The 13,013-nt window shown below is 30.3% G+C and overlaps 1 protein-coding gene across 2 annotated transcripts in view; it reads right to left on the bottom strand.

The window, feature by feature from the left end:
• LOC142323218 (uncharacterized) overlaps window positions 1–13,013 on the bottom strand; it is a 132,216-nt gene that overhangs the window by 19,644 nt on the left and 99,559 nt on the right. For both annotated transcript variants that reach the window (XM_075362572.1, XM_075362571.1), the window contains exon 21: window positions 10,207–10,388. In XM_075362572.1, the coding sequence (XP_075218687.1) occupies window positions 10,207–10,388 (182 nt within the window). The remainder of the gene's footprint in view (window positions 1–10,206; window positions 10,389–13,013) is intronic.

The following is a 13,013-nucleotide window of genomic DNA, read 5'->3' on the forward strand; positions in this document are numbered from 1 at the left end:
ATGTTTTTTGTTCAATTCAGGAACATGCATAAATTCAATTCAATTCAGGAACATGATTTAAATTAATGACCTATACTAAGATATCATTATGTAGGCATGGCTTGTTTACTACATATTTTAATGAGACAGCTGTGTAGTATACGAGAACTACAGTGCTGTCAACACTTCTCTAAAACTCAACTTAGAACTAACTTCAGTGAAAAAACCCTCAATGCCATACAGGACTCCAAATGCTAAATTCTGTTATCGTAATAAGACTTACAGGTTATTAAGGTTTGTCCATAACAGTAGACTGAATAATAATAGTAACATAAAACCAACTGAAGAGACTGTAAAATCTAAGCCCATTAATATATAATTCAGGTTATTTAAAAATAGAAACTCCAAAAATGGATTTTACATGTTTAATCCACGTTTTCTAAAAAAAAAGATATCATGAGAATTTATATGAACAATCTATCCATAAAAACATATTTAGAGATAGAATTGTAGTCTTAAATAGAGATGGAGATGTGTCTTGTAGTGCCTACAAGACAGCACAGTCCAGACTAAATTCAAGCTCTGGTGCTACATGATTGTCTAAAACAATATTTTCTTAGACATCACTACTCAAGTAGTATTAAAAAAGGCACAGAATAACCTCATCTAAAACTCTAGATTGATAAATGATCAGAAAATATTTAATCAAATTTGGATTAGTTAATGTTCAGTTTTGCATCAGTAATGAAGCAAGTATTTATATATTAATCTGTAGTTAGTTACTGAATACAATAAATAAATAAATACACAACACAGAAATAACTATGTAAATTAAAATAACATCAATCTATGAATTCATAAATTCACAGTAAAGATATGGTCAAGAACAAAAAGAAAACTCACAATTAATTCAACAGATTTTTAGTGGAATTATCATATGCTCAACATCTAAGTACTTTTTCATAATAAATATATGAAACATTACTTTAAAAATGTTGAGATTAAACATACTGTCATGTGTTCGTGGTTTGACAAGTTTACTGAGACTATCAAATGTAAAAATTTCTTATAGATACAAATTATGAATCTCGAGACAAATAAACAAAATAAATAATAATTATAATGATAATAAATAGATATAACATGAATAGTAATTTAAATAAAAAGACAAGATTTATTTAATGACAGTTAAATTATAAATACCAGAACACAATCCAATTTACTAAAAACGTTAAAATGACTGATAGAAATTAATATTGCATTAACAATAGAACAGTCTAAAGTTCATACAATTTACTTTTTTGCAAATACTTTTACTGTTTACAATAGAACTACTACCTTATACTTTATGATTGAGTAGAATACTGTCACTTTCATTACTGTTTACCAATAACTAACCAAACAATTCTCTGCATTCACCAACTATCCACGCTGGAATATTCGTGACATACTCTCCACTTGTTGTAACCACATGCTTACTTAATATCACCACCAACCACCACCACAACCGTGTTGAACTTGGGCTTGCGAAACTACTCACTCATTATCATGAATGCGCCAAACACAGCCTCATAGAACTACTGACTCTGTCTGCTGGTCCCTGGCCTGCAGAACCATTACCTGACACGTCTCTTTTAATTGCTAAGTGTAATAATTTTCATCATTCACGTCCTTACATTTTCCTATAAATTCTTTTCTGGTCCAGTAACCCTTCTGGTTGAACAACAACTTTTGGGGGTGCCATTGTCTGTATTACAAGCAGATGGTTAAACATACCTGTTACTCTGAGAAAAAATCCCTTTTAGTTCCTTCTAGATTCTTTTTTTCATTATTTTCTCTCTTTCTTTCTTCTAAATTGGAAGAAATCCATTATCCTGATCCATTAAACTGGTTCTGTTACAATATTACAAGGGACGATCAGAAAGAAAGTTACACTCCCTTTATGAATGAAACAAACACATATATAAAAGAGAATTTTTTTTTTATTGAACAAAAAACTACATATTTTTATCTATTTTTTGACATAATCACCAATTTTTTCTAAACACTTTTCATACCTTGTGACAAGTTTTTCAATTCCACTCTCATAAAAATTTCATCCAATTTCCTTCAACCATTTAAGCACCGCTTCCTTCAGTTCATTATCATTAGCTAAACGCTTCCCTCCCAGGTCTCGCTTAAGAAGACCAAACAGGTGATAGCCAGAGGGTGCTACGTCAAGGCTGTAATGCGGATGAGACCACACTTCTCACTTGAATCTTTGCAGTAACTCCTTTGTCACATGATCTGAATGAGAAAGTAGCGTTGTCATGAAGAAAAATGATCCCATCGCTCAATCTTCCGGGTCTTTGATCTTTAATGGCTTTAAGCAATTTTTTTAACGTCTCACAGTAAGACTTGGTATTGGTTGTTATTCCTCAGGGCATAAATTCACTGTAAACAACTCCCTCAGAATCGAAATGACTGTCAGCATAACTTTTCGAACATGTGGGGATGCTTTCATTTTTTTTGGCTGTGGTGAATTTTTGTGTCTCCATTCATGTGATGCTCGTTTAGTCTCAGGAGAGTAATGAAGCACCCAGCTCTCATCCCCTGTGATGATTTGTTTCAAAAACTGTGGACCAGTCCTGGAATAATGTTGAAGAAAAGAAAGAGCAGACACAAAACGTGGATGTTTGTGATTGTCAGTCAACAGGATGTGGTGGCACCCATCATGCACACATCATACAGCAACCAAGCAGACTGTGAATAATCATTGCAAACATACTACCATAACTGATGTTAAGTTCTCCTGCAATCTCTCTCGTTTCAATGCATTGGTTATTCAAGATCATTTCATTCACGTGTTTTGCGTTACCCGTTGTTGTGTTTACAGTTGAAGGAAGCCCCAGCACAGTTCATCACTCACATTTGTTCTTCTGTTTCTGAACATTTGGCACCATTTTGTGATTATGGGCATGACAATGCATTCTCACTATAAACCTCAACAATTTGGCGATGAATCTCACAATTGTAATTTTTTGCCCACAAAAATCAGACTACTGAATGCACTTCTATGCTGGAAAAACCTCTAGAGGACATGCCATATTGACAACAACACTACACACATACTGAATGTCGTACAGAATTGCTGTTGGGGGAATGTGAAGACAACAACATAACCAGTGCTGCCACCACAAGACATTAATCCCTTTCAATTCAAGAACACAGCAAGGGTGTAATTTATTTTTTTGATGCACCTCGTAAAACTCAAAATCAAAGTGAAACAAATCATTGAGGAAAATTAGTAGTTTAATATGGGGAAAAGGTGTCTTAGAAATTCTATTTTCAGCAGTTTCTGAAGAAATTGCTGTAAACAAAAACTTGAGTTGAAAAGTATATACTCATTGAGGTTTGGTATAAATTTACCTTAATAAATTGTTACTAACTAAAAAAAATTTCAAGACATGTTATAGAAAATCTAATTTGAAAAAATTTATGTATTAAAGTCTATATAAACTGAATAACTAAATTTGAGTTTTTTTTTGTTTTTTTTTACCCAAGCTGTTTTTTTTCTTAATTGGTAGAACCATTTTGAAGATGTATCAATCTAATTTTAATTTTATTGTTACTAAATCTTAACTCTTAATCTTACAAAATTTTAACACTGCTGCTTTAATTTATGAAATTTATAAGTTTATTATATAATAGGATTTAGTACAATTGCAACTACCTGATAAGTCATATATGATAATATACTGGTATAAATGGTATAAAATGATAAAACTGGTATAAAACAAACTTATAAAAAAAAGCTAAAAAATAAAAATTAAAATAAAAGCATTACATATGAAATGATCAAAGCACGTTTAAAAACTAAATTTATTGATATTATATAGTTAATAACAATATTAATTATATAATAATAAAATATTAATTTTATATATAAAATTTATTTGAATATAAATCTTTACCATTATTATATAAAGGAAAAGAGTTTGTTTCTCTGCATAACTGAAAAGAGTTTTTGATATAATATATCTTGGGAAAAAAATTATACATATATAAAAAAATATGTAGTAGTGGATGGAGGTTTGTCGGTTGTAGCAAAAACTTTAAATTGAATTAATGAACCATGAACAGGGTTTGATCTGAATGAATTGAAACAATCAAATGACTAATATTACATAATAATAGAATTAAATTTACATTAAACAAAATAATCTATCTTATATTTCATTTCTAAATTATATTATATATATATATTATCTCATTAGTTGAGAAATTTGCTGGTTGAAGCACAAATTTTAATGAACTGAATTAATGAATTTTGAACTGTGAGTGTCTACCACAGTGTGAGCTGGGTTTGAACTGAATAATTATAAATATCTGAAAACCAATTTCTACATTTTTTGAAATTCCAAGTTTCAAGGGTTAAAATGGATTTTTGAATTTTTTTCAATTTCTTGGTTACAAATGAAGAAATCAACCTGATTTCTGGTTAGTGTAATCTTTAGTCAAAAAACCATTTCTAGATTTTTGAAATTTGACCTTGAATGGTGAAGAAAGTTAAAAAAAATTTGAACAATGATTGTAAAAGTCTTCCCAATCCAAACTATATTTAACAAGATATTCAGTAGATTTGGGCATGTAAATACTATTGAGATAAATATTTAAAAACCATTTTTGGTTTTTTTTAAGGAGTGTTGAAGATATACACCACTGTGGCTCAACCAATAAAGCCACTGTCACTGTTACTATATGTGTGACTGGCTGCACCTGTCTCCGGTTACTTGACTAAAAAACATAAAATAAAAAAATTGACCACTATGGGAAACGCAAGTAACTATATAGTGCAGGCAAAGCTCCGATAGGTAGCTAGTGTAAAATATGTAAGTTCTTAAAGGGACTACTTATGCAGAAACTTATTTAGTTTACATATTGAATATATTTTTTTTCTTTTAAACTATGTTCAGTAAGTAATAGCATCACCCTCAGAAATGTACAAATAATAATCGAGTTTAAAATATCTTGTTTTATAAATTACAACTATCAAGAATAAAACTGTTTAAACAATTATTAAAAAAAATTGTCCCTGTTATTTTAAAAATAGCAGATAAAAAACTCATTGCAAATAATTGCAGAGCAATTGGAAAGCTTTTTACATAGATTTTGTATTGTCATTTAAGAAAATTTGTAGCGGCTTCTTGAATTTCAGTTCCATTTTAGGGAGGGAACATATTTGTTATATTTACAAAAAATGCAGTAAAAGAAGGAAGGCAGATTTTTTCCATTGTTTATTGACTTGAAAGATGATTTTACTTGTATTAATCATTGAAATGAATATTCATTCATTCAAGTTAGTTTTAAGTTCAAAATTTATGAGGGATTTATACAGCAAAGTAAGGGTTGACAGTACAACTGATTTTATTGCAGTGATAAAGGACCTACTGCAAGGGAGATCCTCAGTCATTATCCTATCGGTCCAGAACCCTCAGTTCTTTGATGAGGATTGTTGGTCCCTTCTTCCTGAAATGCAACTGTACAACTGCATTTAATGTAAATATATTAACATTTTCCCTACCTAAAATGGGGCTGATATTCAGGAAGCAGTTTCCAGTTTCTACAAATTTACTACTCAACGTTAAAAAGTTTATGTAAATAGCTTTGCAATTAGTCTATAATTATTTGCATTGAGTTTATTTCCTTTTTTTTTTAAAAAATAGGCGCACTTTTTTAAAGTTACTTTGATTTTTATCTTTACATACGAAAGGTGGATAATGCACAGATTTCTCAGAGGTCTTAAATAAGAATATTCTAGGATTTATTTTTTCCAGTTCTTATATCTTAATGAAAAAAAAAAGTTAAATGCTTCAAGTTTAAGTTCTAAGAAGAATGATTAGACAGTGAAAGTCAATAATAATTGCATATTTTAAAAAAGAGAGACATGGTCATTCATTAAAAAAAAAAATCCTTTCTGGTACAATAACAGAATGGTAGAAATTATTATTGATATTTTTCTAGGTATTATATGTACATAGTATTATTTACTAAAGCCACACAGTCATTTGTTAATCAGGCAAGTTGACTTCTGATATAAAATGATGGCAAAGCAGATGAAGGTAAACTGAAGTTTAATACATATTTTTTAATAATACTTTTTTTTCTTGCTTGAATCACACTTTATAACAATTATTTTTTTAATATAACTTTAAAGATTTACAAAATGGTAATTTAAAAATTATAAAATAAATCATATTTCATCATTATGATAGGTAAACATTTAATGGCTGTACAAAATACAGAGGAAAAGAATAGTCTTCCTCAAGAAAAAAAAATTATTGTTAAAATGTTCAGTGACAGGTTAAATTAATTTATATTTTGGCATGTGATTCTGTTTTATCATTAATAGCTATTAAAAATTAAGAGTTGGTCTGTATACAATGAATTTTATATTACTCAATTGGAATTAAAAATAATTTTGATCCCAATTTAAGATGATGATGTCTTTGAAATTGTTAAAAAGGAATAGTTTTAAGTAAACTCAGTGTTGTAATATAGTGATGATACAAATAAATTTGCTTCATTAATTGAAGTAAATATTACAGAAGGTTAATTATTATTTTACTTAAAAAATTTTTTATATATTTTACAACTGATATGGTACAACTGATTCAGGTTTAGTTATGTTGCTTCATTTTTTTTAGTAAACTGTTTAACTAATGAATGTTTATTGGTGATTTACTACTGAGTTGATGTATGTTCCGAGAATTCCCCACTCTTTCAGCAGTGTGATTAACGCACACTTATCAAGAGCCAAGCAGTCAACAATATGTGAGCACAAGCAGCAGTACATTCAACAACCCAAATACCTCTGTCACCACCAAAAAGACTATTTTTATAATAATTAAAATATTTTTAGTAATTTATTCATTAATTACATGAGTTAAGTTAATTTTTTGTGTTTCAGTTATTTCTACCTTATTATTAATAAGTACTAAACCATATTCAGTGTATAAAATCTTTAGCAAAATGTATTATAACTATTGATTACTGCCATTTCGTAATTATGATATAACTGATTTTTTTATTATATGTTACACTGAAAGTAGTAATTCTTTTAATTTGTAGTAGTTATTATATGTTTTAAGTTGGAAGGTTAAGATGTTATCATAATGTCATGTTTACAGAGTAAATTTTATTTTGTTTAACTTTCATTAAGAATTATCCATTTAATCTCCTCCTAGTCTCCTATACTTCCACACATTTTAGATGTGTTTCATAGTGTTCATATGTTTCACACCCTTACAGAAATAAACTCCATTTCACCTTATGCATCTTCAAATCTAATTTTCATCTTATTATGTAATGAACGTTTATAAGCATTGGAATTTTTGTTTTCTCTTGAGCAATTTTCTGTTAATATGTTACAAAAGTATATGTACTGTTTTTCTTGTCACTACTATCAATTTTTTTACTTCTTTTATTTAAGTAGTAATAAGCAATAAACAGTTGGAAATCTTAAAATGACTAACTGTTTTCAAAAAACTTTGTTTTTTGAAAACTTTGTATTTTCAAAAAATAAAATTAAAAAAATAAGGATATTTTTTTAATTTTATTTTTCAATCAACTATATAAATATAAGTGGATCTTTCTAAAATCTAACAAAATTTTATCCATGGTAATGAATGAGGCTAAAAACCATGATTTACGGTTATGTTAATTTACAAACAGTCCCAAAATATTTTTAAACCAAAATTCCCTATGAAATACATATAAAAATACTGTTTTAGAATTTCAAAATGGTCCCCACATTAATTTTTGGAATCATTAATTATTATACAAGCAAAATTTTTTTTATTGGCTAAAATTATATTTTAAGCATTTATTATAAGAAAATTGCACTCGCAATCCCCAAATGGATAAGTAAGTAATTCCACTGGATGACTTAATTTTGTGCCAGAATTGCTAAACACTACCAATATGAGATTTTTTTTCAGTAAAGTAGGAAAGAGCTCACAACTTTATAGAAGTTTTAAAGCTAAGCAATTAGAAATGGTTAATGAAATGATAAATAACTAATACATTACATAATACAGTAGATGTTATGATTGTTGGCTGTTATGTTAACTAGGATGTAATATTTTATTACCATACCCATCAAACTGTTTAACATTTCAAAAAAATCCCTTTTCAGTATCACCAACTTTTCTTTTCAGTTGACTGAAATTACTAAAAAACCTACCCTGAAATTTTTCTTTATATTTTATTTAAATGTAAATATAAAGTGTCATTTTAAATAAATTTTAATCATGCATAATTTTTAGCTAAATAGTTGATTTCTTTCAAGAAAATTTGTTGGTAAAACAAAAAGCAGGGGTCTAAATATAGCAAATGATTACATATAAAACGTTTAGCTGGCTAGACCTTATACGACTACAAGATGAAGACACTTTTTATAAAGAGGAGGGAAGTTTTTGTTTTATAAATTAAGATAATTAAAACTTTTGGCTTTAAATATAAAAAATGTTTGATGGGAAGTTTCTTGAGATATCCTTTTTGTTTGTGCTACCATAAAAGAGTAACTGAAAAGAATAAATAAAAAAAGTTTGGTAATTGGAAAGAGAATCCTGGACATTTTAAAAAGTTGGGAAAACTTCCTGCAAATTAAACTTCAAACGAGTGTGAATGATATAAAGTTTTTGGAATAAACAAAGAAAGTGGTGTAAAAATGTGTCAAAAAATAGAAAAATTCTAATTCTTTTTGACTTAGAATAGTTGCTTAAACTATCCAAAGTTAAACTTAATGAACATAATTCTAATCTTCTTACCGATAACCAAACAGTATGAGCTACCTGCAGTCTAAGAACCAAGATATCATTAGAAGTCTAAAGTAACACAACTAGAAGCAATATTAAAAAAACACATTTTCTATACAGACATATGAAATCCTGTTACAATTTGTTTAATAGATGTATTAGAATTGCAGGACGATGTTTGTAAGAATGAAACACAGCAGACAATAGTAAGGTATTTTACAACACAAAACATGCAAAAAATAGTTTATTGGACAGTGCTGAAGAAGGGGAATGTGATTTGGTGCTTCCAGTACAACTAAGGAAATTCAAACTGAAAAATTCAGAAATGAACTTTACTCTTATGAGTAAATGGATAAATAGGTCAAACATTTTTTAGTATTGATTGGTTTATATATAAATTACTCAGGATGTAAAAAATGCAGAAGCTGAAGAAAGATGTAAAAGATAATGCTGAACAAGATGCTGATTCTGAAATCATCTTTTCAACATTGAAGAATGTAATGAGAGACATCAAACTCCTTCATGATTTTACTGCTGAAGAAACATGCCTATGGGTACGTTAAAAGCAGTGCAGTACTTCAACATCACAACAGAAAGAATATTTTATAGAAAGGTGAATTCAAAAGAAAATTGTTACAGATTTTGAAAACTAATTACTGTAACTCTTTTGTAAAAAAAATATACCTTTATTTGTTTATAAATGCAATCGGTAAACTGTAAAATAAATATCACAATGTTTTTATATTGTAAATAAATTTTTTTTTGCTTGTCCTCTGTCTGATATTACCGATTAAAAATGCTCTGCATGTATCTTTTCTAACACTCAAACATAACATCAGCATTTACTGGTTTTTTCAATATTAAAACCAAGTTCTAACATGCCATAGCACCATTAGAGACAACAGCAAACAGTTTAATCAATTCCATCATAAATTTATAGCAGAGGAGACAGTCTGACATAAAACTACTTTTTCTGGCCAAATTAATTTATCATTCTGGAATTGTAGTATCATGCTATGAAAGTATAAATCTATTTTCAACACATTTTCACTACAGACTTAAGAAGCTCATATGAGAGCGCATAAGAGTATGTACATTATAATTTTCAACATTTTTAAACTGCAACAACTACCAATAAAATTTAAAGCTCATAAAATTTAAAAATCAAAGGAACAAAATAAGAATTTTACAGCATAATTATATAGATATATAAAGTTTTTTTATGTTAAATAAATCATTATGTTATCACCATAAAGTCTGATTCCTTGGCCTAGGACTTCACATTATTGAATTCTCCATTTACAATATACTTCAAATTTATTTTTCATTAAAATTTTCTTCAAATTTTAATACATTAAATACAAATAAAAATAAATCAAAAGTAAGCAATGAATAAAAATAATAGTAACAATTATTTTCATTAATTTACCTAATTTGTTACCAGACAAAGTAGAAAACCCACAAACACAATGCATGGGCTTGTCCAACACAATTTTTCTTCCTATACAGTATTCCTTTGGATTTTTTGGGTCATGGAACATAGCGTTGTGTGATTCCATGGCTTTTACACAACATGTAGCATATGGACACTTGATACAATTTAAGGCACCACTGAAAACAATAAAAGTTCATATAGATACAAGATCTTTTAATGAAAGGATTTTCATGGGTGCAAAAATAACAAATCTCTACTGTTCACAATTCTTTTTAATTAGAAATCTCTATTGATAGAACTAGAAAATGACATGACTTTTGATGTTTTATGGTATATGATATACTACATCAAGGGTGAAGAAAAATTTTTTTAATGTATTTTCAGTGCTGGAATCCTGAAAATTAACAATATAATTTATGTAATATTCATGATACAATACTATATACAAGTATTATGTGATATACTGATACAAGTATTTTGCACAATGTTGAAAAATAACAATACTGTTCCTATATATTCATACCAAATATTGCACTTCTATTTCTAGTATAAATACTGGTTAAAATTCAGTCAAAATAAAACACCCAATTTTACATAATGTTTCATTAAATACACCTTTTCTTACTCACTAACAGGTTCTTATGTTGTCCACAAAAATTCCGAAGTAAAATAGAAAAATTTTAAACAAAACACAAAAACTTAAGAAAATTAAAAAAAATTTTCTACAGAATTAGATATTTACAACACACTAGGTTGTTAACTAACAATCAACATCTGTTAGGTAAGGGAGGCCTAAATAAATTTAATAAAATTCTTCTACCAACAACTTCAAATAAATTATGATCATCTGAATACAACAAAATGAACATGATAGGTAAAAACATCATTTTAAAGTGATCTATGAAGTGTTTTTGTCTTCATATTTTAGTATCTCAATAGTGGCAGTAAATGTACCAACTACTTAATAATACATTTTCAAAATAATTCAGTGGAATTATATCACACATCTCGATTCCCCCCCCCCGAGGGGAGAAGATCTCACCTCGTAGCGTGTCCGGTCGCTACACCAACCCCTCCGTTCCTAGCCAGTAGTGGCTTTAACGGAGGACATCTTCGCGCCCTCAAACTGATTGTGCCACACAGCTTTCAGTCCAGGCCCCGCAGAGATGCACCGATGCAGATGCCCTGAGGGACATCTACATCGGTAAAAATTCACCCCGATAGATTTACGTGTTTATGCCTTCAGAATGAAGACAACGGACACCTGCAGCTACCACGTCGCCCTCAAGAACTAAGCTAGGAAACCTAACCGCGGAAAGAAGACCCCGCGCCTAGATCCAACTATTAAAGAGCCACTTTCTGAATGTCTCAGATCCGTACTAACAACCTCAACAATAAACTTTCCCACTAAAGTTTGTACATCGAAATTTACACCTAGTTCCCTTAAGAACCCCGCATAATACTCAAAATGAGTTTCTATCTGACTTCGCTTCAGTCTGCCCGGGAGAGGAGAATTAACGTCTACCCCCGCACAGCGCCATCACAGAGTCCCACGTGACATTCACCATCTTTCGCAGACCGCCGCCAAGACTCCCCCGCATACCACTGAAGCAGTACCCAGAGAGGCCCCGCCGACAGTGTCGTTAGCTCATTTATGCCCCCGTCGGAGCGCGACCGCACCCACCGGGCAAGAATAATCCCACCCGCTGACAACGGCCGCAACTCCGCCGACAGCGTATTTAATTGCATACCAAATACAATACATCTAACCGAGGCACGCTGCCTAAGTGCCTACCTTCGGTCAATCAAATTGTCCAGACGGAACCTATCCACCCGGGCTTCTATCTTCAGGAAGCCCGGATTGAAGGAAGTCTGGAAGATTTCAGGAAGCTAGCCACTATTGTCCATTTACTGCGAGTCCTCCAGTTGACTCGCAGATCCAAAAAGGAGTGCACTCTCTCAAGTTCTCTACCAACTCTGGTACGTTCAGCTTCGTACCGGGGACAAGTATACAGGACATGGTCCACTGTGTCCTCGACTCCGCATTCCGGGCATAATCCGGAATCAACCAACCTGAACCTAGCCAAACTATTCCTAAAGGCACCATGTCCCGAAAGAAATTGAGTTATGTACCGATTGGGGGAAACCCAACTAATAGCACGGAAATCCCTAACATCTGGAAAAATACCATGCGTATATCGACCCGTGAAAGAGTCGGCCCACCTAACTTGCCAAGCGTCAAAACCTTGGTCAATTATATCACACAACTCAAATATGATCTGCAGTGAAGGTTACGATTGTTTACAAATGCAGAATTAGTAATATTATAAGCCCTATAATATTTTATAGCAGCCTGTCAAAAAAAGCTTCAATGATTTTTAAAATCTTTTTGTTACAGAATGTTCATTCACAATATAGAAAACATGAGTAGACTAAAGTTAAAAGTTAACTCCTCAAAAACTGAAATTAATTCTTTTTAATCCTGTTTTGTACACACAAGTCTTCCCTTTCCTTATATACTTTCTCCAAAAACAAGAACAATATTGACAGTATCGGCTTACTTCACGTATTTGTTGTTTAATTTTACAAAATAAAGCTAATTTACAATTTTTTTTTTCATACAAAACCTGAGATTTTTTATATGAGTTGTTATAAAAATTTTGTAAGTGGGTGCACTACGTTTAATTAATATGAAGGTCCTGTTAAAAGATTGTTTGGAATGTTTACTTTTCGAAAAAGCAAGAGGCAGTTCTCTCATGGCAGTGTATCATATTAGGATCAAAAAGGTTAAAATTGTGATA

This window comes from Lycorma delicatula, chromosome 4 (genome assembly GCF_047948215.1).
Source record: "Lycorma delicatula isolate Av1 chromosome 4, ASM4794821v1, whole genome shotgun sequence".
Lineage (NCBI taxonomy): Eukaryota > Metazoa > Arthropoda > Insecta > Hemiptera > Fulgoridae > Lycorma > Lycorma delicatula.